The sequence below is a fragment of the Podarcis liolepis genome (assembly GCF_965112155.1).
Source record: "Podarcis liolepis genome assembly, chromosome: 12".
NCBI classification, from domain to species: domain Eukaryota; kingdom Metazoa; phylum Chordata; class Lepidosauria; order Squamata; family Lacertidae; genus Podarcis; species Podarcis liolepis.
The window spans coordinates 21,143,712-21,170,484 of record NC_139563.1 but is presented as its reverse complement, the minus strand read 5'-3'; the positions used below and the strand labels follow the sequence as shown (position 1 = coordinate 21,170,484).

The 26,773-nt window shown below is 43.3% G+C and overlaps 1 protein-coding gene and 2 long non-coding RNA genes across 3 annotated transcripts in view; 2 read left to right on the top strand and 1 right to left on the bottom strand.

Annotated features, from left to right (window-relative positions):
- LOC310689715 overlaps window positions 1-5,122 on the bottom strand; it is an 83,690-nt gene extending 78,568 nt beyond the window's left edge. The window contains exon 1 of the long non-coding RNA XR_014517613.1: window positions 4,901-5,122. This is a non-coding gene — a long non-coding RNA (uncharacterized lncRNA). The remainder of the gene's footprint in view (window positions 1-4,900) is intronic.
- On the top strand, window positions 123-26,622 carry LOC310689621 (mycocerosic acid synthase-like polyketide synthase). The gene is made up of 8 exons (XM_083467346.1): window positions 123-1,377; window positions 6,243-6,346; window positions 7,303-7,456; window positions 8,911-9,071; window positions 13,522-13,725; window positions 14,328-14,509; window positions 15,574-17,150; window positions 21,419-26,622. Exons 2-8 carry the CDS (start codon window positions 6,292-6,294, stop codon window positions 25,383-25,385), a joined length of 6,300 nt encoding a protein of 2,099 aa, XP_083323472.1. The 5' UTR covers window positions 123-1,377; window positions 6,243-6,291; the 3' UTR covers window positions 25,386-26,622.
- Window positions 18,488-20,936, top strand: LOC310689707. Its single transcript, XR_014517605.1, has 2 exons — window positions 18,488-20,213; window positions 20,503-20,936. It is a non-coding gene; the product is annotated as an uncharacterized lncRNA (long non-coding RNA).
- Window positions 26,623-26,773: the final 151 nt, after the last annotated feature.

Here is a 26,773-nt window from a genome sequence, read left to right as displayed (position 1 = left end):
ATTTATCCCTCCCAGTCCCCCACCTGGGATCTGGGGAACATCAGGGTTATCCAGAGTGTGTGTGTGTGGGGGGGGGGATAGGCTGGCTCTGGAGAACATATGTTCAAGCAGAGAGAGCAGGGGAGAGCAATGATGACATCTAGACGTACAGCCAAAGCCGCCTCTCAAAACAACCCCTTTAACGGGGAACCCTGGGATTGCCGCTGCAAAGAGAGAGAAGGGGGGTCACCGTTACACGCCCACCCCCATTTAGGGAAGATAGACTAAAGGATTCCGCCCAAGGCCTGATACCGCCAAAGTTGTGACGTTTTGCCACAGGAAAGGCAAATCTGCCAATGCAGGATAATTCCTTTCCGGCCCTTCAACAGCGACCTGGCCGTAGCAGCGCCCGTGTACCTGTGGAGAAAAGTTCACCTGCAAAAGAAGTCTTAACTGAGGATGGGTAGGGTGGGAGAAGCTCTGGAGCCAACTGACAATTCCCAGATAAGATCCCCCCCCCCTATTGTGTGGGCAGGGTGATCCCTCCCCCTACCTGGCCTCCCCAGACGGGATTGGGCAACTGGCTGAGGTAGGCAGAGACCTCCAGGTATCCCATCTGGGGAAGGCGAAGCCAAGCCCGTGCTAATGGTGCCACATAGGGTCCAGGGGGCTGCGCACGACCACGCAAAGGGCGCCCCCCATTTAATGTGGGGAGCATTCATTCTGACAACAAGCAGAGACTGAAATGGAACCTATAGGTTTCTTTCTGCTGTTCCAAGAGACTGAGGCTATGTACACATTAGTGGCTTAGACTCATAGAATTATAGAGCTGAAAGGGCTCTTAGGGTCATCTAGTCCAACCCCCTGCAATGCCGGAATCTCAACTCAAGCATCCATAACAGATGGCCACCCAGCCATAAAAGTTTGCCCCACCATCTCTGCATTTCAAGTGACGTTTGCATGCTTCTGTGCACACCAGAGACAGGGCAGAGATGTCTTTATCCAATGTGCATTACCTGTTTGGACTCCCCATGTCTGCAACCCCTCGCCACTTCTAATCATGAAAGCATGTCATAATTCATTTGGTGGTCTGAGGCTGTTGCTTCTGCCATGGCAATTTTACCTTTCTAAATCTTATTCATGTTTCATTAGCTTCTGCGATCTCCGACTGTTGAAAGACAGTGTACAAAACCATGTGCTGTTTACTTGCCAATTAAGCATGATGCCTGTTCTGGTATAACCAGACAGCCTAGCCTGAATGCGTCTAGAAAATATGAAGAACAACTAAGGGAGCCATAGACTTTTGTACAGAGAGTAAGGACTGGGGATTCATTGACAGTGTAACTGATAACTGATCCTTATAAAGAGCACATGGAACCTGGGAAATCCATGCCTAAGGTAGGTGTTATTAAACAGAGGAAGTATTGGTTGCAGAAACAAACAAAATGGAGAAGTGCATTAAAAAAAAAGGATGGGCTTTATTTATATGTGATTGTGTTTGTTGTTGGTATATCTTAAATATGTAAACTGAATGCTTCCAAGTTGTTCTCTATACTACTATTGTACATTATGTGTATGTCTTTCAAGCTTTTTGTTTATGTGAGTATCCGCATATAATGTTTAGTGTGTGTGTGTGTGTGTGTGTGTGTGTGTGTGTGTGTGTGTAATGTAGATTGAACAATTCAGCCTTTTCTCCTTGGAAAATATAACATTCTGTTCTGTAGCTGATTAATTCAAACATAACTTTTATTGACAATGTTTTGGAGAAATGGGCACCCAGGACCAGTTTGCCCCCGTCACACATAGGCAGTGTATATATCTCTAATGCATGCACACCTGAAGTTATCTGAAATCATAAAGTCGTTGAGCAGTTAATATTTTACTTGTGTGTTTCTAACTGCTTGTAGAAACTTACAGAATGTGCTTTATTTACACCTACAAAGCTATTCAGCTGCTTTTTCCCCAATGTGCCCCCCAGGATGCTTTTATTGAAGATGGTTCAGTATTAGTTTTTCCATAATAAGATCTTCTTTTCGTTTTATCGGGAGGCATAACAATTATTTCATAATTTCCATAAGGATATTGGGCATGATCCAGCCAAACTGAGTACCGACACCTTTTTTTTCTTTAATAAAAGCACTGGTCTTAATGCTATATGATATACTTAGGATAAATATGCATATTTGCAGGCAGATGTGTCCCAGAGAACATGAGTAGATGAAGCGGAATTACCCCTTAGCTGAAGCATGTTACTTCAGGAATTTCAAAGCCTGGCGCCTTCATTACATATTTATAGGTGCCAAGTGAAAACATCCCTCTTCACCCAGGCCTTTTGAACTGTGTGAGGCCAGAGCGCCAGCTCCTTGGGGCCAAGGAACTGGGGGGGGGGGGCTGATCTTTTTTTTAAGGAGCTGGGCCCCCTCACTGGTCAGATGACTCTCTAAATCCGGAAAAGGTGAGAGGTGGGGGTATTGCTTTGTTTCTTAATACATTATGTACTTTTGTGTTTTTATATTGTAAACTGCTCTGTGATCCTTGTAGGTATATACATTTAATCGATAAATCAATAAGTAGATATATACATTTAATCAATAAATTATTCCGCACTTTCCAGTGCAATTGCCCACCAATCCCCTTATCCCAAAATTCTACCTTTTTTGGTGTGTGTGGGGGGGGGGGAGTGTTTTTGTTGTGCAAGAGCACCCTATCAACTTTAATTGTGCAGCCTGAATTTTTTAGTATGTGACTGAAGCCTATCCAGAAATAGCAAATCTGGAATAACCCCTGGTACAATTTTACAAAACTTTCCAGAGGCATCTGGTTAGCCACCGCCGGAAACAAAATGCTGGTGTGCAAACAGGAGAGCTTCCATGCTCTTCTGAAAACATCTTGTTTGTGTGGGAGCTGGGAGGATCCTCAGATTCATTACACTGTGACTACATTGTTAGTCATCAGTTAAAGGAAGAGACTCGGGGCGTTCCATCTCAAAGGGAGGATGCCTCCGTCCCCTGCTCTTGCCGTAGCAGAACTGCTGCATTCCTAAACTGTTGGTAGCTGTTTCTGCAAACTGGTTCCGATAATCATCTCACGCCTTAATGTACTGATACTCAATTATGATTTGTCATTATAGAAAAATTGTCCTGGGGAGTAAGGAATTAAAATTGTTGTTTTAAATGTCAATAGCACAATGCAGAAATAGACCAGGTTGAAATTTCTGCAAAGGGCAAAGTATAGGCGCTTACACAACAATTGCTTAACATTAACATAAACAGCCTCTTGCAAACAATGCAAGTGTGAAATACTTCACAGAGGGATGGGATGTGAGTGGGATATTTTTATTTTTATTGGACTTTCTTCGATAGCTCCTAATAAAAGAGAAAAGCTCATTTTACACAGGAACATCTTTTGTAAGGAGTAAAGTGAGTGCAGCTGCTCAATTTATATATCTAGGCCAGCCAAAACAGGATGTTTATAAACAGAAGCTGAAAAGAATTGGGGAGAAAACTCAAAAAGCTGGAGGCTTACTCCGTCTTATAAGAAGAAGTATGAAATCTAACCCCATAAAGACTAGATGACTACATTCCTGCCGAAATGTAGCTTTCTGCCCTTCAAATAATTAGGACCACTTCATCGTCTCACTTGATGACAGCCTTTGTCCACAACAGGATTCTCCTTTGCTGTGAAGACTTAGACATCTCTGGCTTCCTGTTTATTAAAAATCCATCTTGATTTGTTTTCCCATAGAAAGTAATGCAAAATGGATTAATCTGCTCCAGACTTTTAAAAACAACCCCTAAAACAGCAATTTAACATGAATTTCACTAACAATACAACTAATCCATAAAATGAAAGCAATAATCAACTGTACTATAAAATAAATAAGTTTTGTAGATGAGAAAAATTAAAATTATTATTTTTTCTTACCTGCACTGATGGTTGTCATTGTTTGGATGGGTGTGTGTGTGTGTTATCCATTTCCGCAGTCACTCACTCACTCAAACAGTAGCTGAACTGGGTTCCACACAGTCACAAAAACAAATTAACCAAAAAAGCCTCATAAACAAAAACGCAAAAGAAATAGCAAAAACAAAAGTACCAAACTTAATCTGTTCCAGAAGTCCATATGACTTCTCAAATGTTCAAAAACCAAGGCGCAGCTTCTGATAGGTGAAGGCGCCCCAGAAACAATAGCCGACAGCCACATCGGACGTTCGGCTTCCAAAAAACACTTACTTCCGGGTTTTTCGGCATTTGGGAACCAAGGCGTTTGAGAACTAAGGTACCACTGTAATAGAAACATTTTATTTTATTTTCAAAAGGTTAGATGTTATGTGAGAGGCGCCAGGTTGCCCCCCAAGATTGGGGTGTGTGTGTCAGTGTGTGTTGCACCAGTCTCCCTCAATATTTTTTTTTGGGGGGGGGGGCGCTGGGCCCCTTCAAACAAATATTGAGGAGGCTGAAGACACCTCCACCCCCTAGAATTGGCGTACCTGTAGTACGTCAAGTGTAAGTTACCTCACACTCTCTAGAGCACTTTCCCCATTACAGTGGTACCTCAGGTTAAGTACTTAATTCGTTCCGGAGGTCCGTTCTTAACCTGAAACTGTTCTTAACTTGCTGCTGCGCCGCCGGAGCACAATTTCTGTTCTTATCCTGAAGCAAAGTTCTTAAATTGAACCACTATTTCTGGGTTAGCGGAGTCTGTAACCTGAAGTGTATGTAACCTGAAGCGTATGTAACCCAAGGTACCACTGTATACTCCTTATTAATATCTATACAGCACCAATCTCTGAGGTACATTGAGATTCAGATTTGATCCTGTTGCAATAAACAAACAGAACAGCAGGCAGCAACCTACAGGTCACCTGGGCAACCAAGCACAGATGAAGGGAAAGTTCAAGGTATATTACCTTTAACTTACCTTTCCCGCCCCGACCTGGCCACAGTGATCCATGCGACGGTCACCTCCAGGCTTGACTACTGTAATTCGCTCTATGCGGGGCTGCCCTTGAAGCTGTCCCAGAAACTCCAGCGGGTGCAGAATGCTGCAGCAAGGCTCCTCACGGGGTCTCTGCCATGGGAGCATATTCATCCAGTGCTTTTCAAGCTGCACTGGCTCCCGGTGGAGTACAGGGTCAGATTTAAGGTGCTGCTTTTGACTTTAAAGCCCTTCACGGCCTAGGACCCTCGTACCTATGGGACCGCCTTTCCCGGTATGCCCCACGGAGAGCCTCAAGGTCCATAAATAGCAACACCCTAGTGGTCCCGGGCCCTAAGGAAGTTAGATTGGCTTCAGCCAGAGCCAGGGCCTTTTCAGCTCTGGCCCCAGCCTGGTGGAACGCTCTGCCTCATGAGACCAGGGCCCTGCAGGATCTGATTTCTTTCCGCAGGGCCTGTAAGACAGAGTTGTTCTGCCTGGCCTTTGGCTTGGAGTCAATTTGATTCCCTCCCTCTCTTTCTTTCTTTTTTCCTTTCCTTCTCCTGCGATGAGGCTACATTTTAATATTTTAATGTTCAATATTTTAATGTTGTATTTTAATTTTGTTTTTAAGTTGTAATCATTCAACTTGTTTTTATTATTGCTTGTAAGCCGCTCTGAGTCCAGCCTAGGCTGGGGAGGGCGGGGTATAAATAAAAATTATTATTATTATTATTAAAAAGAGGTAAGAGGGATTTATTGTTTCGCCGCCCTGAGAAGTGTAGCGGCGTGAGGGGAATAAGGGTCTCTCGGCAAGCACTACTGACAGGATCCTTTGGGGGATGCTATGACTGTTTAATGGGGCAAGATTCTGCTTTAAAGGTAAAGTGGAAGGTGGGGCCTTGGAATTCCCCTCAGTGCTCACAGTCTGCCCCTCAGGAGAGTCTTAAGTCTCGAAACATTGACTTCCTCTTCAGCAGCCAACTCATGTATGCGTATCAATCTTTATGGAACTGCCTACTTTTCTTACACAGGATTTGGATGTCAGTCCTCTTTCTTTGACCTCCACAATATACCTTGAACGTTCCCTTCATCTGTGCTTGGTTGCCCGGGTGACCTGCTGTTCTGTTTGTTTATTGCTATAGGATCACATCTGAATCTCAATGTACCTCAGAGATTGGTACTGTATAGATATATAGTACACGTACATACAAACACATTTATGAACTGATCTGCTCTTCATCGAAGAATATTACTCTGCAGTCATCAAAAAGGGTTGCTTATATTTCAAGGAGTAGTCACCAATTAAAAATAAATATTTACAACTCTACCTTCTTTTCCACAGGACGATTGCCTCATTCAGTGACCAACGCAAGTAGAAAAATAAAATAAAGATGGCATCTGAGAATGAAATAGCTATTGTGGGTATAGGATGCAACTTTCCTGGAGGTAAGTCTTTGGGTGGGGGAGTGATATAAGAAAGTTATCCATGTTTCTTTCACTCTTTTTATTGTTCTATGGCATAAAGCTTTCTCGTGATTTAAAGTAAAAGTAAACTAAGAATTCAGCACTAGTTATTGAGAGATACCAATACAGTGGTACCTCGGGTTACATATGCTTCAGGTTACATACGCTTCAGGTTACACACTCCGCTAACCCAGAAATAGTGCTTCAGGTTAAGAACTTTGCTTCAGGATAAGAACAGAAATCGTGCTCCGGCAGCGCAGCAGCAGCAGGAGGCCCCATTAGCTAAAGGGGTGCTTCAGGTTAAGATCAGTTTCAGGTTAAGAACGGACCTCCGGAACGAATTAATTACTTAACCTGAGGTACCACTGTATTTAAATTCTTGCTAGAAATATTTTTAATATGTCCCTGTCATGAACATGGAGAAGTGAATGTCTGTGATATTGTGAAGTCCACTGCAAATTCAGGTTTGTTACATGACAAATCTTGGAATTTTGCATCTCATCAATACTCTTTAAATGTATGATCTAACTTTCACAACAAGCAGAATAGCACATATCAATTTAATTGTGTATTTTGCCTTCCTGAACTTGGAATATGCTAACCTATGCTAACCTTATGCCTTCACAACTAGATGGCTCTCATCTGCGAGATGCCATCCAAACAAATATGGTAACAGTTAAATGCAATTTTCATAGGAACATCATGCAGAAAAATTACAGACAGTATGATGAGATTGTGTGATTTAGGAAAAGGTCCAATTTTCTATGAAATTTGAAATTTTGTAGCACTTGAAACGCAAATTTAATTTGTATCGCATTTTGAAAGTTGGATTTCTCGTGTAAGTTCAGATAAACTGAACAACAGGTTTGACATTTTGAAAACGGAAACAGTATATTTTGATACATCTAAAAATGTATATTTAAATCTTCATGCAACAGGTGAAGGAATTGACAGTTTCTGGAAAGTGTTAGTGAATGGCAGAAACTGCACTGCAGAAATACCTCCAGAAAGATTTAACATTAGAGAGTGGTATGATCCAGGTGACGACAAACCAGGTAAAATACGTACAACTCGTGCTGCTCTTCTTGATGAGTAAGTCATATATTTTGCTAATAAATCCTTCAGGCTTTCTAAACTTGCAGATTTCCCCCTTGAAATGACTCGCTGGTGTAATATGTGTTATTATATGAACCTTTCAAAATATCTCTTAAAACTAACGAGCAATCTCAAAGTGCTGCGTTATAATGAATGCATTTCCACACTACGGGAGCTGCTTTGGGCGCAAATCTTATGCTGAAATTGTACAGTATATGAACTTCACAAAAAAGGTGATGTCATCATAATACTAATTTCCCTCCACATTCTGCTCATCAGCTACAATTCAGAGTGTGGGTATTAATCTCTTTTCCAACTACATGATCGGAAGGCCTTGAGGGCAGGACCCATGCTGAGGTGGTTTGGTGAGCAGCATGAGCAGAGACACATTTCAAGTCTCTTTGAGTTCTTTTTTTTTCTGAAAAAGTGACTAGTTGATAATCGCCACAACAATAATAAATTCATTATTATCATTATTATTTCATTATACTTTATACCCATCATGGAATCCAAGTTCCCAGGCGGTCACCAACCCAGGTACATCTGGACCTGCTCAGCTTCAGTAAGGAGATGTCCCTAAGTGCCTTCAGACCAGATGTTGTCTCTATGCTCCTCCAAATGTCCCATAAATCACAGCCAGTGTGCCCAACAAATGCCTCATTCTTGCTTCAGATCATACCCTGGGACTAAGGCAGCTATAACCCATTTTAGCACTGTTGTCTCCCACACGAGAGTTATCCTTATTCCCAGCGTTCTTTTTCTAGAAAAAGAGGTGGTGGAACTCACTATGAACACCTCCCTTGTCCTCTTATAATGGCAATGGTGCCCACCTGAGAGATGCCAAACTGAGTTCCAGCGAGTTCTGGTGGGGGAGGGGGAGCCCTGATTATACTGCAGTGCAGCTTTTCCTGGTGCAATAGTTTCCAGCCATGGTGTTTCACTGGTATTTCCACCAGCTTCATACAGTGGTACCTTGGTTTAAGAACAGCTTAGTTTATGAACAACTTGGATTTAGAATGCTGGAAACCTGGAATGTGTCTTGGTTTGTGAACTTTGCCTTGGAAGCAGAACATGTTCCGCTTCCCGTTGAGTTTGTTTCATTTGTAAATTGAGTCCCTGCTGCTATGGGAAAGCACACCTTGGTTTAAGAACAGACTAAGGTACCACTGTGTTATGAAATGACATGGGCACAGTGTCCTATTTGCTGTGTCCTATATTGACAATTTATGTGCTGGAAGCTGTACACCGGCTCCCTTGGCCAATAAAGCGAGATGAGCGCCGCAACCCTAGAGTCGGTGACGACTGGACCTAATGGTCAGGGGTCCCTTTACCTTACAACATGTAGTATTAGGCTTCAATGAATTTTAAGTATATCTTATCAGAGCATGTTGGATTAAGCAGTATATGAATCACACCATATATCATGTCATACCTCCATTTATTTTTTTTAGATTGAATGCATTTGATAACAAGCTGTTTGGCATCAGCAATGAGGAAGCTGAGCGTATGGATCCTCAGCAAAAGTTACTCATGGAATGTACCTACAGAGCGCTGGAAGATGCAGGAGTCACTCCTGAAAACATTAGTGGTACCAAAAAAGGGGTTTTTGTTGGTAAGATAATAGTTATGATGCAGAAGATTTTGTATATTTACATTGCATACCATATATCTGCTTTAGAGGGGGCCACACGACGATTGGTAACACCACATCTATATGGACATTTACACCTGGTAATTCCAAATAAAATGATGTTGGAAGATGCTGGATAATTGCTTTGTCAGAATTGACAATATTGGATAATATTGTTAGGCCTTTAAAATATGTCTTTCCAAGTGAGTTCCTAAATTCCTCTCTTCCCCAGCATAGGAAAAGGCCACAAGTTTGGTAATTTAAAAATTGGTTTACTTACAAACTCATCAAATGCCAGCTTCATGTGCTTTTCCATACGTTCATCAGAAAACATTGCACAGGCAGGAAAACTTAGCTTAGTTACAAAGTGGTAAAAGTTCCTAGATTTATTGGAATATGAACACAAGGGTGGCTGGTGAGAGCCATGTGGCTGAGCTGAAACAAGCAGCTCAAACCTCCTCACACACTGAGTTTCTCAAGTAGATGGGAGCATAAGCCTGATTACCTATCTCATCCCAAGGTCAGGGGAAGTGACATAGCTAAGCTTGGCAGGAGAGCTCACTCTGTGTTTTTAACCCCTTCAGGCATTAATAAAACTTAAGCATGTTGGTTGTGTGCGAGGCTGGTTATCAGATTTACTGTGAAGGGAAACTGAGATGGGGAAACACATGCTGCTTAAGTGCCTTAGAAGAAACACAGAATAAAAGTGAAATAATAAATAATTGTAGGATAGGAGGTGAAGAATAAAAACCAGTACTAGATGTAGATTTGAGTGTAAATTGTTATTGGTTTCAGAACTCACAGGGTTAAAGAGTTCTGTGGTGACGTCTCTTCCCTGAGGCGTGGTTAGAAACTCTGATGGGAGTGGATTGACTCCGAGAGTTTGAGTCTGGTTTCGCTTTCGCGGAGAGAGGATGCAAGATGTGTCAGTTCTCGCCGGGTTGATTTAAGAGCTGTTTTACTTCATGATTAAAGGCAAGAGAAGATAAAGAAAGCCTTTGTGTGTGTCTGGATTTATTACCCACATGCTGCATTGCTTCACCGCTGTGTTTACTCTGCTAACGGCAAGAGGCAGAGGCCGGAAGGATTTTTGGATCAGCACGGACAGGCAGCAGAGCTGCGCAGGGAAGCGTGCCTGGACTTCATGTCTGTTTTTCTTGGAACTCATGGCAACTTTGGCCTCTGCGTTGCCATAGGTTATGGGCAGTTTGCCAAGCTTTGAAGCATTGCAGGAACGTCCCACATGTGTGGGGGAGCCAGCAGGAAAGTTGCTGGGGCCAGCCGGAGCTTTGCTGTCTTTGAAGCTGGAAGGAGCTCACTGGGGAGAAGCAGTCTGCCTGAGCTGATCTGCCGGGAGCCGGAGGAAGCTGGTGCTGTCGTGAGTAAGCTTACCCCGGGGGAGGAGGAGATGGCTCAGTCCCAGGAACATGGCTTTGAGCTTAAGCTGCCATGTGAAAAGTTAACCACTAAGACGTGGCTGGAGTGGAGTTATTTAGCAGAGCTGTCCCTAGTTGGAGCCAATCTCTGGGAGTTGATCACACCGATGTCTACGTCAGCTGGGGCTGTTGCAAGCCAACGTAAAGCTGAGGAGCGTGTTTTGGCATTTCTGGCTGACAATGTAAGTGCTGATTTAAGGCCTATAGTTCTGGATGCAAGGAAGCCGGAGGCCGCTTGGCTAGCTCTACAGGAAGTGTGCAACGCTGGGGGCGGAAGCAAGGGCCAGGAGATGGCTGCATCAGAACAGGAGAGGCAAGAGGGCACTAATCACCTTCGTGGAAACCAGTGCACAGCTGGGAAAGGCTGTGGGACCCCTGAGGGAGGTCAAGGGACTATCACCACTGCTGCTGCTGCTGCTGCCAGTTTTGCAGAGTCTAAAAGCTGCGTGGGTGATGCAACGTGTCTGCGTGAGGAGCTTGGAGAGAGGCAAGCTGCTGGGGGCCCTTTAACCACCACTGGGGGTGCAGGAAAGCGTCCTGGGAGCCCTGTAAGCAGTGGGGGGGCGGTGAGCAGTAAAAGCTCAGAGAAGCCTCTTTTTCCAAAGGCTGCCAAGAGTTGTTTGCGTCGTAAGTCGAAGCCTGGGAAACAGAACAAAGCTAAAGGCGTCAAGGTCAGCCATCTGCTGCAGAGGGAGATAAGGCCTGCAGAGTTGTCTGGGAGCTCTGAGAGAAGTCCAGTCTTCAGAGCAACGCAGGATGTTGCGGTTTCGGACGCTGCCAAGGACAGAGGCAGCGGGACATTTGTTGGCATGGCAACGCTACAGAACAATACCAGCAGGGACACAGATGTGAAGTGGGTGTTGGATTCAGGAGCCAGTCACCACCTGATAGCGCCATCTGCTGGGGAGCTGCGGAATTGCAGGGCTGTTTCAAGTGGGACTACTGTTAAATTAGCTGATGGGACACAAAAATCAGTGTGTAATGTTGGAAATGTATTTGTTTCTGTTTTGCAGGCGGAGCTGGAGTGTTTCATTGTACCAGGGATGAAGTGTTGCCTGTTATCGATACCTGCTTTAGCGAAACAGGGCTACAAAATTTGTTTTGAAAATAACACCTGTTCTATTTCCAGAGGGGGGAGACATCTTGTCAACGTGGAGGGCAAGGACAATCTCTTTGTTCTGGAGACACCTCTGGAGGGTGGTGGGAATGCAGGAAAAGCAAAGGCGCAGTGTGCTAGTGTTCCCAGCCATGATTCAAGCAGCAAGGTTCAAAGGTGCAGGTTTCCCGGGGTAAAGAGGGTAACCACAAAACCGTTTGAGTTGGTTCACACAGACCTTACAGGGCCAATGAAATGTGAGAGTCTGGGTGGGGCTAGGTTTCTGCTAACAATAGCAGATGATTTTTCTCAGAATTTATGGTGTTTCTTTCTCAGGTCACAGAGGGAGGCAGCGCAACTGATCCAGGATTGGGTTGCGGAGGTGGAACTAAGGTTCTCCACCAAGGTGCAAGAGTTCAGGAGCGACCGTGGGTCACAGTTCACTGGGTCTGCTCTGAAGGAGTTCTTCAAGGAAAAAGGAATTCATCACCAGGTGACGGGTGCAAAGTCTCCTCAAGAGAGAGGCGTGGCAGAGCACAGGAGTGAAGCACTGGCTGGAGTTGTCAGGGTTTTACTGTGTGACTCTGGGCTGCCTCAGAGCTTTTGGAGTGAAGCTTGGAAATTTGCCAGCTTTGTTTTTAACAGGTCCTACAATCACGATGTAGGGGACACACCGTTTTTTCTGTTGCACAAGCAAAAGCCACAGGTGCATTTCTTCCGTTCGTTCGGTTCCAGGGCTTCAGTGCCAATACCAACAGCGCAACGGAAGGAGGGAGGTCCTAGGTGCCAGGACATGATCTTCTGTGGGTATGATCCTGCAACAAATGGGTGGAAGTTTGCATACCCAGAGGGTATCAGACCAAGCTGCTGGTCAGCAAGCATGCTGAGTTCTTTGAGCAGGGTGGTTGGTCACGACCAAAGGTTGGTCCTGATTTTCTCTCAGAATGCTTGTCCGATTCTGAGGGGGAGGAAAGGGAGGAAGAAAGGGAGGAAGGAGAGTCAGAGGCGGAGCCTGTTGCTGGAGACCAGGTTGCTGATGATGGTCAAGCACAGGGGTGGGTTTCTCCACAGGTTAAGAGAGAACCCAAGAGCGAGCCTTCATCTCCTGTTAGCCAAGTGCAGGAGGCCCGAAGACGCAGCAAGTCAGAGGGGGAGTCTTCTGAGCTTGCTGGAGACACACATACTGATCCCAGTGGGTCAGGAGGAGCGCCCGAGGTTGTACTCCGGCAGTCAACTCGGACCACAAAGGGGATTCCACCGGAAAGGTTTCAGGTCACCAGTGCGTGGGTTGGTTTCGCACAGTGTGATTCTGGGAGTGTGGAAGGGATTCAACAATTGCCTGGGATAAATGCCAGTGGGAGGCAAAAGGCAATGGGAGGTGAGTTGAACTCAAAGAGGTCTGTAAATAGGGGTTCACAGTTTCCCTCAGGGTTCGAGACAAGAGGGGGTGTTATTGGTTTCAGAACTCACAGGGTTAAAGAGTTCTGTGGTGACGTCTCTTCCCTGAGGCGTGGTTAGAAACTCTGATGGGAGTGGATTGACTCCGAGAGTTTGAGTCTGGTTTCACTTTCGCGGAGAGAGGATGCAAGATGTGTCAGTTCTCGCCGGGTTGATTTAAGAGCTGTTTTACTTCATGATTAAAGGCAAGAGAAGATAAAGAAAGCCTTTGTTTGTGTCTGGATTTATTACCCACATGCTGCATTGCTTCACCGCTGTGTTTACTCTGCTAACGGCAAGAGGCAGAGGCCGGAAGGATTTTTGGATCAGCACGGACAGGCAGCAGAGCTGCGCAGGGAAGCGTGCCTGGACTTCATGTCTGTTTTTCTTGGAACTCATGGCAACTTCGGCCTCTGCGTTGCCATATAAATTGACCTTAAAAACAAATGTTCTGTATTTACAGGCCTGATGAATCGAGACTATGAATCTATAATCAGCAGGGCAGTTGCTGAAATAAACCATTATGATGCCACAGGGGCAGCAATGAGTACAGCTGCTCATCAGATTTCATACAGTTTTAATTTGACTGGACCATCAATTGCCATTGATACAGCTTGTTCATCTTTTCTCTCTGCTTTGGACCTTGGTTACAAAGCCATTAAACAAGGTATTCTTGGTTACTAGGTTTCTTATGCATACCATTAACCGTGATTCCCAAACTTCCCCCACCCCCCCATAGACCACTTGAAAATTGCTGAGGGTCTTAGTGGATCACTAAATGATTTTTCTGTGTATTATATCAACTGTAATGCACTGTGCTAGGTGGTGCATGGAACCTCGGTTGTCAAACACCTCGGAAGTTGAATGTTGCGGATTTCAAACGCTGACAACCCGGAAGTGAATGCTTCCATTTTTGAACGCACCTCGGAAGTCGAATGGCTTCTGAGGTACATTTCTCCATTTTTTCAGTGGATTTTGCCGACTGGCAATTGCGCCTCAGTTGTTGAACGTTTTGGAAGTCAAATGGTCTTCCAGAACGGATTACGTTCGACAACCAACGTTCCACTGCTTATGCCCTGCCTGATCCAGGAGAGGCTAGTTTAAAACATGGAGATGAGAGACAAAGATATGCCCAACAAAGGATTCTGCAAGAGAAATCACCATGATGACACAGATGGTATCAACACCTCGTGGCTACGTGAATGAAATATTCGTTTTCCCCCTTTCATGATTTCAGTCTCGTTTTGTTTTTCTGTACCTTTGATATAGGAGACTGTGAATCTGCTATCTGCGGAGGAGTAAATTGCATCATAGAGCCTTGGAAGTTTGTATCTCTGAGTAAAGCAAACCTTTTATCACCTGACGGAATTAGTAAACCCTTCTCTAAACATACAGGTGGCTATGGAAGAGGAGAAGGATGTGGCGTTCTTTTATTAAAGCCACTGGTAAAGGTAGGGTGTTTATACTGAACTCTCAATTTCCCAAATGTCCCAGGGATGTTCATTGGGTCTAGTGTGCTTTGGAAAGGAGAACACCAGAGACTTGCTGTCTTTGTAATATTTGCTTTTTTAAAAAATATGCCCAAGCAGAACCTAAGTGGAGGCAAACAGGCATTCCTTCAAGGTAGCACTGATGCTACTCTATCTCAAATCTCCAGAAACAGTTCCAGAAAGATTCTCTGCCTATGTCACTAAGCCTTCAAAATGGCCATCTACCTTTGGCTGCTGTTTCTTGGCATGATCCCCTGAACTAGAGGTTTTAACCCCGAATTCTGATTGGTATCTAAATTAGAAGTTATTGGAGAGATTCCCAATTATCATGAGACTCTCTTCTAAACAGATACTATTTATTTATTATATTTATATCCTGTCTTTCTTCAAAGGAACTCAAGGTGGCATACATTGTGCTCTACCCTGTTATCCAATGACTGAAAGATGGTCATTGATCTAAAGCCACACGATTACTGTAGATTAATGACTGAAAGTGGATTTGAAATTTGATCTTCCCAGTAGTAGTCTGACATTCTGATTACACCAGACTGACCCCTTAATTTACTCACTAATGAAGTATTCCAAACTATTAACCAGACAACAGTCCAACAAGAAATAGTTAGCCACTAAAAAATGCATAACTGCCACATAATAATTACAAATTTCCCCAATATCCCTCGAAATAAATGGCTGGAATATCTTGCTGCTCTTGTACTGTAAGTAATGCTTAAGAGTAATACCATGGTGCAGAAAAAAGTGAATTCAGCATAAAGTTGTATATCCTGCTGCCCTGCAGTAGGTAGTTTGGGATCATGGACTTTGGTAATTATATCACCAAAGCAACATGTCACGGGAAGTTACAGATGAGGAGAAGATTCAGTGTTACTGAAAGGTCCAAACACTGCTCTCAAACAAAATCGATCAGTGCTGTCGCTGTTAAAACAAATCTAAATATAATCATGCTGCAACAGTTACTTAATGTTTGATAACATTGTGTATTCCTCAAATCTTTTGTCCACAAATAGGCACAGGAAGAATTCAACAAAATATGGGGCATCATCAGCATCACAGCAATCAACCAGAATGGAAGTTCTGTTGCTCCAGGCACGCGGTCATCTCAAGCAGCACAAGAGAAGTTGTTACTTAACATTTATCCAACATATATTGATCCTTCAGCTGTTCAGTACATTGAAACAAATGGTCTAGGAATCCCTAGTGAAGATGCCACTGAAGCAGAGAGCTTAGGCAATGTCATTGGCAGAAAAAGGCCTCCCGATTTGCCCCCTCTCAAGATTGGCTCCGTTAAAGGGAACATTGGGCACACAGAGTCGGCTGCTGGGGCAGCAGGCTTAATCAAAGTTCTTCTCATGATGCACCATGGGAAGATAGTCCCATCCTTGCACTTCTCAGAGAGCACCAGCAGCATAAATACAGGGAAACTGAATCTCTCCATCCCAACAACAGTGGAGAAGTGGGAGGAGTCCAGGGATTTCGGCAGAGTTGCTGGGATCAGTTGTTTTGGATTTGGTGGGACCAATGCCCATGTGGTTGTCAAACAATTTAAACAGGCCCAGGTTACCCTTCCAGCCAAAAGGCCCGTCGAATTATTTGTCATTTCGGCAGCTTTAAGAAGTTCTCTCAAACGGGCGATAGAAGACACAGCTAGGTACCTTAATACCAGTGAATCAGCGACACTCCCAAATCTGGCCTACACATCTGCTTGTAGAAGAAGTCACATAAACCACAAATACAGGAAAGCGTTTGTGGCATCCTCTCTCCAGCACTTACAGCAACAGCTTAATTCAACTGAAATGGAAACTGTTTCACGGAAAAAGCCTGCAGAATTGATCTTTGTGTTCTCTGGTAATGGTTTGAATTTCAAAGGGATATGTAGAATCCTGCTGAAATCTGAGCCCGTCTTCAGAGACAAATGTATTGAAATCAAGCAATTATTTCAACAGCTTTCACCCACTGGAATTTTGAATTTAACAGAAAGTGAGCACAATGATTTGCCCAGGCCTGAAGTTGCCCAGCCCTTACTCTTTACACTGCAGGTGGCCTTGGTTACACTCCTGCAACACTGGGGCATTAAGCCAATTGGTGCTGTTGGCTATTCAGTTGGCGAAGTAGCTGCTGCCCATTGTGCTGGCTTGATTTCCCTGGAAGATGCTGTCAAAGTCATCTACCACAGGAGCAGGCTGCAGGCTAAAGTCACTGGAGGCAGAATGCTGGTGGTTGACAACATTCCCGTTGCAGAAGTGTCAGCAGCCCTTGGAGCATATTCAGGGAAAGTCTGCGTTGCAGCATTTAACAGTCCTTTGTCTTGCACCTTATCGGGAGATGAAGCATCTATCCACTCCATTCAGAAAGATCTGGCTGAGCACTTCAGTAAAAGAAACATATTTCTTCATACTTTAGATGGGCCAGCTGCATATCACAGCCACATGATAGAACCGGTACTAACAGAACTCTCAGAAAACTTATCAGAATTAAAGAAAAGGAAGCCAGAGATTGAGCTTATTTCAACAGCAACAGGGAAGGCCGTTTCAGATGGCGATTTTGTTACAGGCACCTACTGGGCCAGACAGGTTCGGGATCCTGTGTGGGAAAATGATTGCTTGTACATGAGAGCATGAGCAAAGTTCTTATTGTTACAGGGTGATCTCATAGCTAGAAGCATCCTTGGAGCATGAATAGCGCGTGAACAGCTCGTGCTGTCCTATATGATTGGCTAACGTGGCATGGCCTGATGCTCGTACGAAGGTCTTTATCTGCTGGCTAGAACAAATTGCTTGGCTTGTATTTTTTGTATCTTTCTATTTCACACAATAAAAGCTGTGCTGCATTAGCCCTAGAAGCAGCCATATTTCGGAACCCCTCATGGTGTGAGACTGATTTTTCCCTGGATGCCGAGCTGCAACTCGACAATTGGTGCCCCGTGTGACTGCCTTCGGACTTCACGTTGTTTTTCATTATTCAGCACTCACCTACACGTCGTTCATCCACGTAGTGGATCCCTGGTGAGTGCTCCCGTGTGACTGCCTGTTTTTCATTATTCAGCACTCACCAACACGTCGTTCATCCACGTAGTGGATCCCTGGTGAGTGCTCCCGTGTGTACAACGTTCAGCTCTCACCTCGCCCCGCAAAGGCTGCAGACGCGTCGTTCATCCACGTAGTGGATCCCCGGTGAGAGCTCCCGTGTGAATGTGATTCTGGACTACGTTACGGACTTATCAGCACTTATCTCCGCCCGGACAGGGCAAAAAGGCGCCTCACTCATCCTCCTACGGATCCCTCGGTAAGTGCTCCCTGCTCTTTTTGCAACTCTTGCAATCATGGGAAAGTCTCTCTCTGCACCACAGAAAAATTTTTTTAAAGACCTTAAATTCCTTTTGGCCAGTAACAACCTTGCTGTTCGGAAAGCTGACCTTAAGTCCCTTATAAAAGCCCTGGACACTCACTGCCCGTGGTTCCCCCAGGACGGAAATTGGGGGTTAGATGATTGGAAAAAAATTGGACACTTCTTTCAAAATCATCCTCAGATTGATGTAAAGGTTTTGCATGCCTGGGGTAACGTCTACAAAGCTATGTCGTGCTTAACTCCTTCAAACATTCTTCTGGCTGCTGCAACAGCTTCTTCAAACGCCCCCCCGGTTCCCGCTTTGCCTGCCTCAAACCTACCTCCTAAACCGCCGGACATTTTCCCTTCGGCTCCTCCTGTCGTCCCTCCCCTGCATTCTCCGCATTCTTCACTTCCTGCACCTCCCGTTACTACTCCTCTCCAAGAATCTTCGCATTCAGCACCCCCCACTCTTCCACCTCCTGCACCCAAGGCCTCTGGCACCGCTTCTACTACTCCTCTCCAAGAATCTCTCTGTGCCGCTGCTCCATTGTTGGGTTTTGATTGTACAACTCCTAATCTCTTCCCTGTGATTGCTCCTGCACCCCCAGCCCCCGTCATGCTGACCCAAACCGATGTTCTCGGTGGGCTGACGGGAGGAGGCAATTTTCTTACCATTGCCCAACAGTTGGCTCTTGATCCTCAGTATTGGGAGGCCACTACAACTGCTGCCCAAGAGGCTTTGGCCTCTGTCCCTGATGACAAGACTGAGCGAAATGGCCGGTGGGACAGCATCAGACAGGGCCCTGCAAAGCCCTATGGACAATCTGTTGATCGCTTGTATAATACCTTCAAGCGGCAAGTTCAGGACCTGGCAGCACAAGAACTGATTGTACGCCAGCTTGCGTTTGCTGATGCAAATGAGGACTGTAAGCAAGTGCTGCGCCTTCTAATGGCAACATCAAATATAGCCATTGCAGACATGCTTAAAGCCTGCCAGTCAGTGGGCACTGCTAGCCACGGCCTGCTAGCCACGGCCTGGTCCTCCTCCGTGTCCCAAAATCCTGCAAAGGCTACAACCTGTTGGATTGACAGTGGCTAAAGAAAAAATCCAGCGGACCTTACCTATTACGTGCCTGGGACACAAGCTGACAGCATCTGCTGCCATTCCAGTCACGCCTCAACTACAGTTCCCTGATCATCTTAAACTGGTGGATTTACAACAAATTCTTGGACAGCTGAATTGGATAAAGAGTTATTTGGACCTGCCCACTTCCACTCTGTCTCCACTATTTTCTGCCCTTAAGGGACACAAGAATCCAGCGGACAAGATCACAATCACCTCTGCAATGGAAGAGGCTCTTCCACAGCTGTTCCAGTGTTTCCTGGCACGCTGAAAGGCCATCTTCATCCCTACTGCATTGGCCCCCCTTTTCCCTGGGAAGCCACTTCAACCACCAAACATCATTACAGTTTTGCTGCCTCCTAATAGCAACCATCCCATCTGTGTCATCGCACTTCATTGGGCTTGGACTTTTGACTCAGCAGTACAAGGAGCAATACATCAGACTTATTTACAGCAAATGGGCTCCTGTATCTGCAGAAATGGTTGTGTGACTTCTTCTGGATTGTGGTTTTTACATGCCAATAATCGAGCCATGAAATATCACACAGGTTGCTTGGAAGTGGCCATTGGACTAATTTACCATTCTCATCCTTATTGACATCACTTGGATTTTACCCCCCAGATCTCTTCTTTTTTTTTTCTCCTCCCTCAGGAGTCCTGCCCTATGATGTGTTCCCCTGAGCATGTACAGAGGGCTGTCTTGGAACTATTGTGGACTCTTGGCAAGGGAGGGGGTGAAGGGATTTCAGTGTGTTCCAGTTGTTTCATTCTTGTGCTTTGGCATGGTTCCCGGACAGAAAGCAACTTGCAATATGGTTTTTTAACACGGCCCACGAAGACAATGGGCTCTGTTCTCGACCTTGTTGCAATCTTTTTAGTTACAGCAAGTGGAATATGCTTGAAGCGAAATATGCTTGGCTAGTGCCTTTTTAGCTGCTGAGAAAAATGATTTTAAAAAGTTTTGAGAAGTTTTGAGCTTTTTTTGGTGATGGTATTCTAGTATTCCAGTAAATGCTTCATTTAAGATTAGCAATAATATGAAGGACAATCGTATAAGTTTATCACCTGTGTTTTGTTGCTTGCAGAAATAGTGTCTTATTGTTTTCATTTTAATCACAATAGCAAAAAATTTTAGGTCATTATCCATATTGTAATTGGACATATGAGTACATTAATGGATCTTTTTGTTTTTTTAATGTTACAACCATGAGTGGCAGACCAAAGGTTTTAGTTAATAATGTCACAACCTACATGACTTATGAACAACAGGCTGCGTGTAGAGATTTTTATGTTTGGTTCAACTGGATGAGAAAAAGCAGTAAATCTGCATATTTGCTTCAATCTGATTTATGGTTTTACTCTGTGGCACAAAAGCCTACAAAAAATCCCCTTTGCCTTTCTGGAACCTACACTCTAGGAATAGTGATACCCCTGATATATAAAATAGATAAGCTCCCAGAGGTTCGTTTGCGTAACAGAAGGGAAGTATAATCACCTTTTCCCTCTTTAGGTGTAGGGATGAATTACCGTGATTTGCATAAACTGGCAAACTGGATTGAAGCCTTGTTTAATTCTACTATCTTGGCTTTAAAAATGATTAACACAGAAATGTCAGAAATAAGAGAAGTCATTCTATAAACTTTTTATGCTTTAGATGTGATCCTTGCTTCTAAAGGTGGAATTTGTGCCTTAATTCATTCTCATTGCTGCATGTATATAACTGATCAATCGACCAATATCTCTGCTACTATTGATCATATGGAACAAATGATAGCCCATAATCCTTTGAATCCACCTGAAAGTTTTGATCCATGGGAGTGGTTGTCTTCTTGGTTACCTAATGGATTATGGTTAAGAAAAATATTATTGATTGTAATTGCATGTATTGCTGGCTTCATTATGGTGTGTTGTTGCATTCAATGCATACCCTCTTTGATTTCCCAATGCACTGCATGGTGGTACCGACCACGGCCCACCACAGGGGTTACAAGAGGAATTTATGTTGCAAAGTGTAGACGCTTAGGCAATGAAGTGTACGATTTGGACTAATGGTCCCTCTTTTCCTCTAATAATATAAACAAGAAAAGGGGACATGTGGGAAAATGATTGCTTGTACATGAGAGCATGAGCAAAGTTCTTATTGTTACAGGGTGATCTCATAGCTAGAAGCATCCTTGGAGCATGAATAGCGCGTGAACAGCTCGTGCTGTCCTATATGATTGGCTAACGTGGCATGGCCTGATGCTCGTACGAAGGTCTTTATCTGCTGGCTAGAACAAATTGCTTGGCTTGTATTTTTTGTATCTTTCTATTTCACACAATAAAAGCTGTGCTGCATTAGCCCTAGAAGCAGCCATATTTCGGAACCCCTCATGGTGTGAGACTGATTTCGACAATCCTGTTTCTTTTGCAGGGGCCATAATGACATCAGCAAGAGGCAAGGACAACATTGCATTTGTGGAAATAGGTCCTCAAAGAGCTTTGCAGAGATACATCGTTGAGACATTAGGGACGCAAACCAGAGTTTTTCATTCTTTGCAAACGGATAGGGAATATGTGACTCTTCTTAATCTAGTGAAAGATCTTTTTGAATTGGGATTGAATGTGAATTGGCAGCATTTTTATGAAGGTTATCAAAGTGTACCATCAGCTTATCCCAGGTATCACTTTGATCATCAGAAACTCATGCTGCATCAGAAAGCAAACAACAGAGGTGTAAGCTCAAACCATTCTTTAATTTGCAGTACAAATAAGGATAACTCAGAATTCATTTGTTCTATTTCTGAGGCTCTGAAACCACATTTATATAAGCACAAGAACTACTGTGCTGCATTAATTCCTGTAGCCGTTTTGGTGGAACTTGCTCTGGCAGCCGTGATGACGAACTCAAGGCCAAAAGCACCCTTAAGTTATTGTCAAATGAATATATTTTTCCCTGCACCATGTGTTTTAAATGAAAATCTCCATGCTTTGAAGATAAAGGTTGAGCCACAACAAACAGTGTCAAAGTTCAGAATACAATCAGGTTCAGCTAATACAGTTTATGCTTCGGGACAAGTCAGAAAGAACCCTGAAACATCAATTGAAGAAAAGAGTATTTCCTTAAAAGACATTTTTCAGAGGTGTAGATCTGTTGTTAGCGAAGATGAGGTTTATGAAACATTGGCTCAGTCTGGATCCAACTATGATGCTACTTTCAGGCAGCTAAGTAATGTATTTTATTGTGAAGACTTGAAAGAAGCTGTGACAACTGTTACAGTGAAGAGACAAACAGTAGAAGAAATGTACGAGTATTATATCCATCCAGTCCTTTTAGATTGTTTTCTGCAAATGGTAGGTATTCTGGCTGCAGTTACTTCCAATAACAAAGTAGTTTTACCTTCTGGTATAAGTAGTCTTGCAGGTGCTCGCTCATTGGAAGAGGAAATGATTATATATTTAAAAACAACCAAGTCCACTGACAATTTCTTAGAGTTTTGTGGATGCTTCACAGATAAACAAGGCTCCGTTCTGGTAGAACTGAGATGTGTTCGAATTAATTTGGTGCAGGAAATTCCCAGGAAACAAAATGAATTGTTGTTTGAAAATCAGTGGAAGGAAATAACTTCTGATCAAGCAATGCATAATCTGCCCAAAGCACCTCGAGTTGTGGTGTTTGCTGACAAATTTGGAATATCGCAGCAGCTCAAGAATTACTTACATAGCGAGTCTAGATTTGTTGCGTATCAGGAATGGGAGAAATTGTTGGCAGCTAAGAGAACAGATACCTATGCACAAAGTAAGATTAATATGGAACTGCAGGGATATGATGATGTTCTGTTTATGTGGGGCATCCAAAAACTGAATGAAAATTTGCCAGAGAAAGTGGTGAAACATTCAGTAAGATGCTGTGAGGCATTTCGCCAAGTTGTTATTGCATTAAAGGAGAAGAAGTCCCATTGCTCCATTACAGTAATCACTTACAGGACATCAGAAAGGAAAGTAGACCATATAAACACTGGCTTTGGTTTGTACGGCATGGCTCGAACGTGTATGGTTGAAGTCCCGGAAATAACGTTTCAGATTATTGACATCAGCTCTACAAATGCAATAGATATCTCGGCCTCAGCTGATGTTTTAGTAAAATATAAAGCACAGGATTATCCAGAAGTCTGGATTGATGAGGGACGAATTTATAGTTCTGAAATTAGGCGCACACAGATTGAACCCACAGCCTTCAATACACCTTCCCACCCACTTCAGAACTCAGACTTCTGCATCTTGTGTACAGGAGATCCATACTGTATGAATGATCTGTCAGTTAAAGTTGCCAACTCACGTACTCAACTTGGCAACCACAGTGTTGAAGTTCAACTTGAAAAAATAAGCATCCACTCAGAAGACTATTTCCCTGTTAGCATGTCCAGCTGCAAGTTTGGAAAAACCTTGTATTGGAATTCAGATACTATAGATAAACACAAGCTATTAGCTCTAGACTTTACTGGCACTGTAACAGCAACAGGTAGTGAGGTGAAAAAGGTAAAAGTGGGAGATCATATTGCTTCATGTTATCCGGTTTCTGCAGCGTCAAGAATTAATATTCCAGAAACAGTTTGTTTCAGTACTCAAAAATTTCCATGTTTCAGAAATATACCATGCACTTCGTTCTTCTGGGTAGCAAGGGAGATTTTTCATCAAACGCTGCCAGTGCCAAAACATAATGAAATATTAGGTATTGTTTGCACTGAGCCTGAGTCAGTTTTGGGCAAAGTGCTTACTTTTTCAGCTCAGGAATTGGGTTGGAAAATAATAGTTACAAACCATACAACTGGTCTATGGCAACGTGTTAATCAGTGCAATGCCCTTATTTTTCTACCTCCACTAAATGGACTATTTAAAGAGGGCCTAAGCTGTCTTTTCCATCTCCGAGATGTTGTACTGGTTTATGGCAATGAACAACCAAAATGTTTGAGGTATCTGGCTGGGAGTGATCATGAAAATATCCATATTCACACTGTCAGTCTTATCCGCATTTTCCAGAAAGCATATCTGGTACGATCTCAGAAGGAGATGTATTGTTGGCTGAAGTCAATGAATATGAAACAATTAAAAGATATCACATATTTCATTTTTCAGCAAGCAGGAAAGCATCTGAGGCCTAATGTTGCATCCTATTTCAACTGCAAGAATTTCCCAGTTGCAGTACTAAAAAGTGATGAGGAAGACAGCAAGATATCAGATATACCCGAGACTGAAACAGAGAGGAGAATGTTTAAGCAGAATGCAGTTTATATAGTCGCAGATGAATTCACTAGGCTTGGCTTAGAAACTGTAAAATTTGTAGCTCAGAATGGAGGCAGGTGCATTGTGCTACTTTCACAGAGGAATCCAAGCACAGAGGAGCAAAAAGAAATAAATGCTCTCCAGGATCACTGTGAAGGGAGCAGAATAGTCAACTTGCAGTCTAACATTGTTTGCAGTTCAGAGGTTGAGAAAGCTATCAAGTCGATCAGTAAATTTTTCCCAAACTCTCCTGTTAAAGGTGTATTCCACAGTGCTATGGCTTTACACGATGGGCTTCTTGAAACCCTCAACATGTCAAACTTTGAGGAAGTTTTAAATCCAAAGGTAGCAGGGGTAATCAATCTTCATCGTGCCATGCAAGGCAGGGAGCTTGACCACTTTGTATGTTATTCTTCTATTTCATCGTTTCTTGGAAACGCAACACAGTCAAACTATGCAGCTGCCAATTCCTTCCTGGATCTCTTCTGTCATTACAGGAGAAACAGTGGCCTTCCAGCACAGTCCATTAACTGGGGTGCTTTAAATCTCGGAACCTTGCAAGATCAACAACACTATCAAAACTATAGGTTACAAACGAAAGGAATAGAGGATCTGCAAGTGAATGAGATTCATGAATATCTAAAAAGAAGCTTAATTCTGGATAAACCTCAGCAAGCTGTGTTAAAATTGAATTTTCAAACTTTAGCTGATCATGTTTTATCTCAAAATTTGTCGCTGAAGAGTCGTTTTTATGAACTTGTTTCTGAAGAGGCAGGTAGTAATCCTGAGCTTGCTGGTGAAGCTGGATTCAAAAACTACTCTCTAAATGAGCCTGTAGATTATGCAATCACACTTTTGAAAAGCCTGGCTAAAACTATCCCTGTTGATCTTTCAATGCATACGCCACTTTCATCATTGGGTGTAGACTCTACATTAGCCTTTACTCTACAGAATCGTATCTTTACGGAAAAGAGAGTGGAAATACCTCTCACGAAACTACTTGATCCTCAGTCCACTGTGTCAACTTTAATCTTATACTTGAAAGAAAATTCTGACACAATCGATTCTCATGGAGCTGAAGGTACTGATGTTGGAAGCTGGTTGTAGAAATGCATTTCCAGGCATTATACTAAATTAATTATCAGTAATGGCTTAGTGTTCAGGGGTTGTTTTTTGCAGTTCAAAACCCCAAAACCCCTTGATCGCCACGGTACTACTAGTCCCCAAAATGGAAACCTCTCTCTATACAGGACACGTTCTGGCCATGCCTATCACCACAGTCTGACGGGTAAGACGTAGGCACAGTAGGTGGCTTGTGGTAGAAGATATAAATGCATATGACAAATAGAACAAGTCCAATGTCTTTTCAGTTCGGTGCACAATACAGAATTTCTGTTAAGCTACGAATTTCTGATTGTGCAAAACAGACGTATCTGTATGTAACACCGCAGGCCAACACAGACCTACCTGGCATGAAGCTCAGTTGAAAAAAAATGGTGTTTATTTCTAAGTTGGCATGTAGAGTGTTGCTCTGGAGGCGTGCCTATGATTGCAGCCTTCAATTTCTAGCATTCAATTATTTAAGTACAATTGATTATTTTTTTTACTGTTATTTGCTAGGTGGACTATGAATTATATGGAAAATGTATTGATTGTAACTTTAGTACAGATAATTAATTTGAATGAAGATTTATAATGGGGTCTTTATGCAAAACATATCCTAATTTGTATTAATAAACTCTTGTGTGGTTCTAATATTTGTATTGGCCTAGGAACAGGAACAGCCATGCTTGTGGATGTGTGGAAATCAAAAATAACTTCAGGGCATATGTATTGTGGGGGAATTCTGTATTCGGAATTATGGAGCTACTGTATGTACTTCCCTTACTTGTAAGATAAGAGAGGGAGGTCCAGCAGCAGTTGTTTTAACCAGCTGTCATTGAAAATCAAGCCTCCACATCATGTCAATTGACTGAATTCAAATTCAAACCACAGAAAAATTGTGTGTGTACACAAGACAGGAATTCAGAAGAGGCCAAGAAGACACCATAACGGCAACAAAATGGGACAAGGACCATTTTCAAAGATGCTACAAAGGTTAGAATCAGATTTTTAGATGATGAGACAGAAGGTAGACACAATATGCTTGGAGAACACAACCAAACTCTCCCTCCTCCGTCCCAGCCGCAACATTCAAAAACACCCTCCCAACTCACACATGAAAACAAAGTTGACCACAGCCAAAACAAGCAACCACACCCTAGGCAAACCCCAACTTCTCTCACCACCAAAGGAACACAAGCGAATAGAACCTGCACAAACGATGCTGACACCTAACCCCACACATACATTAAGTAAAATAGAAACATCCCCACCCCACCCACCATGGCCCCCTCCACCTCTTCCCCCCTTTTCTTCCTAATGTAACACTAATGTCTCAACAAATGAAACTGACCTGTAGAAAAGGTAACTCGAAAAAAGAGACATCGCACATA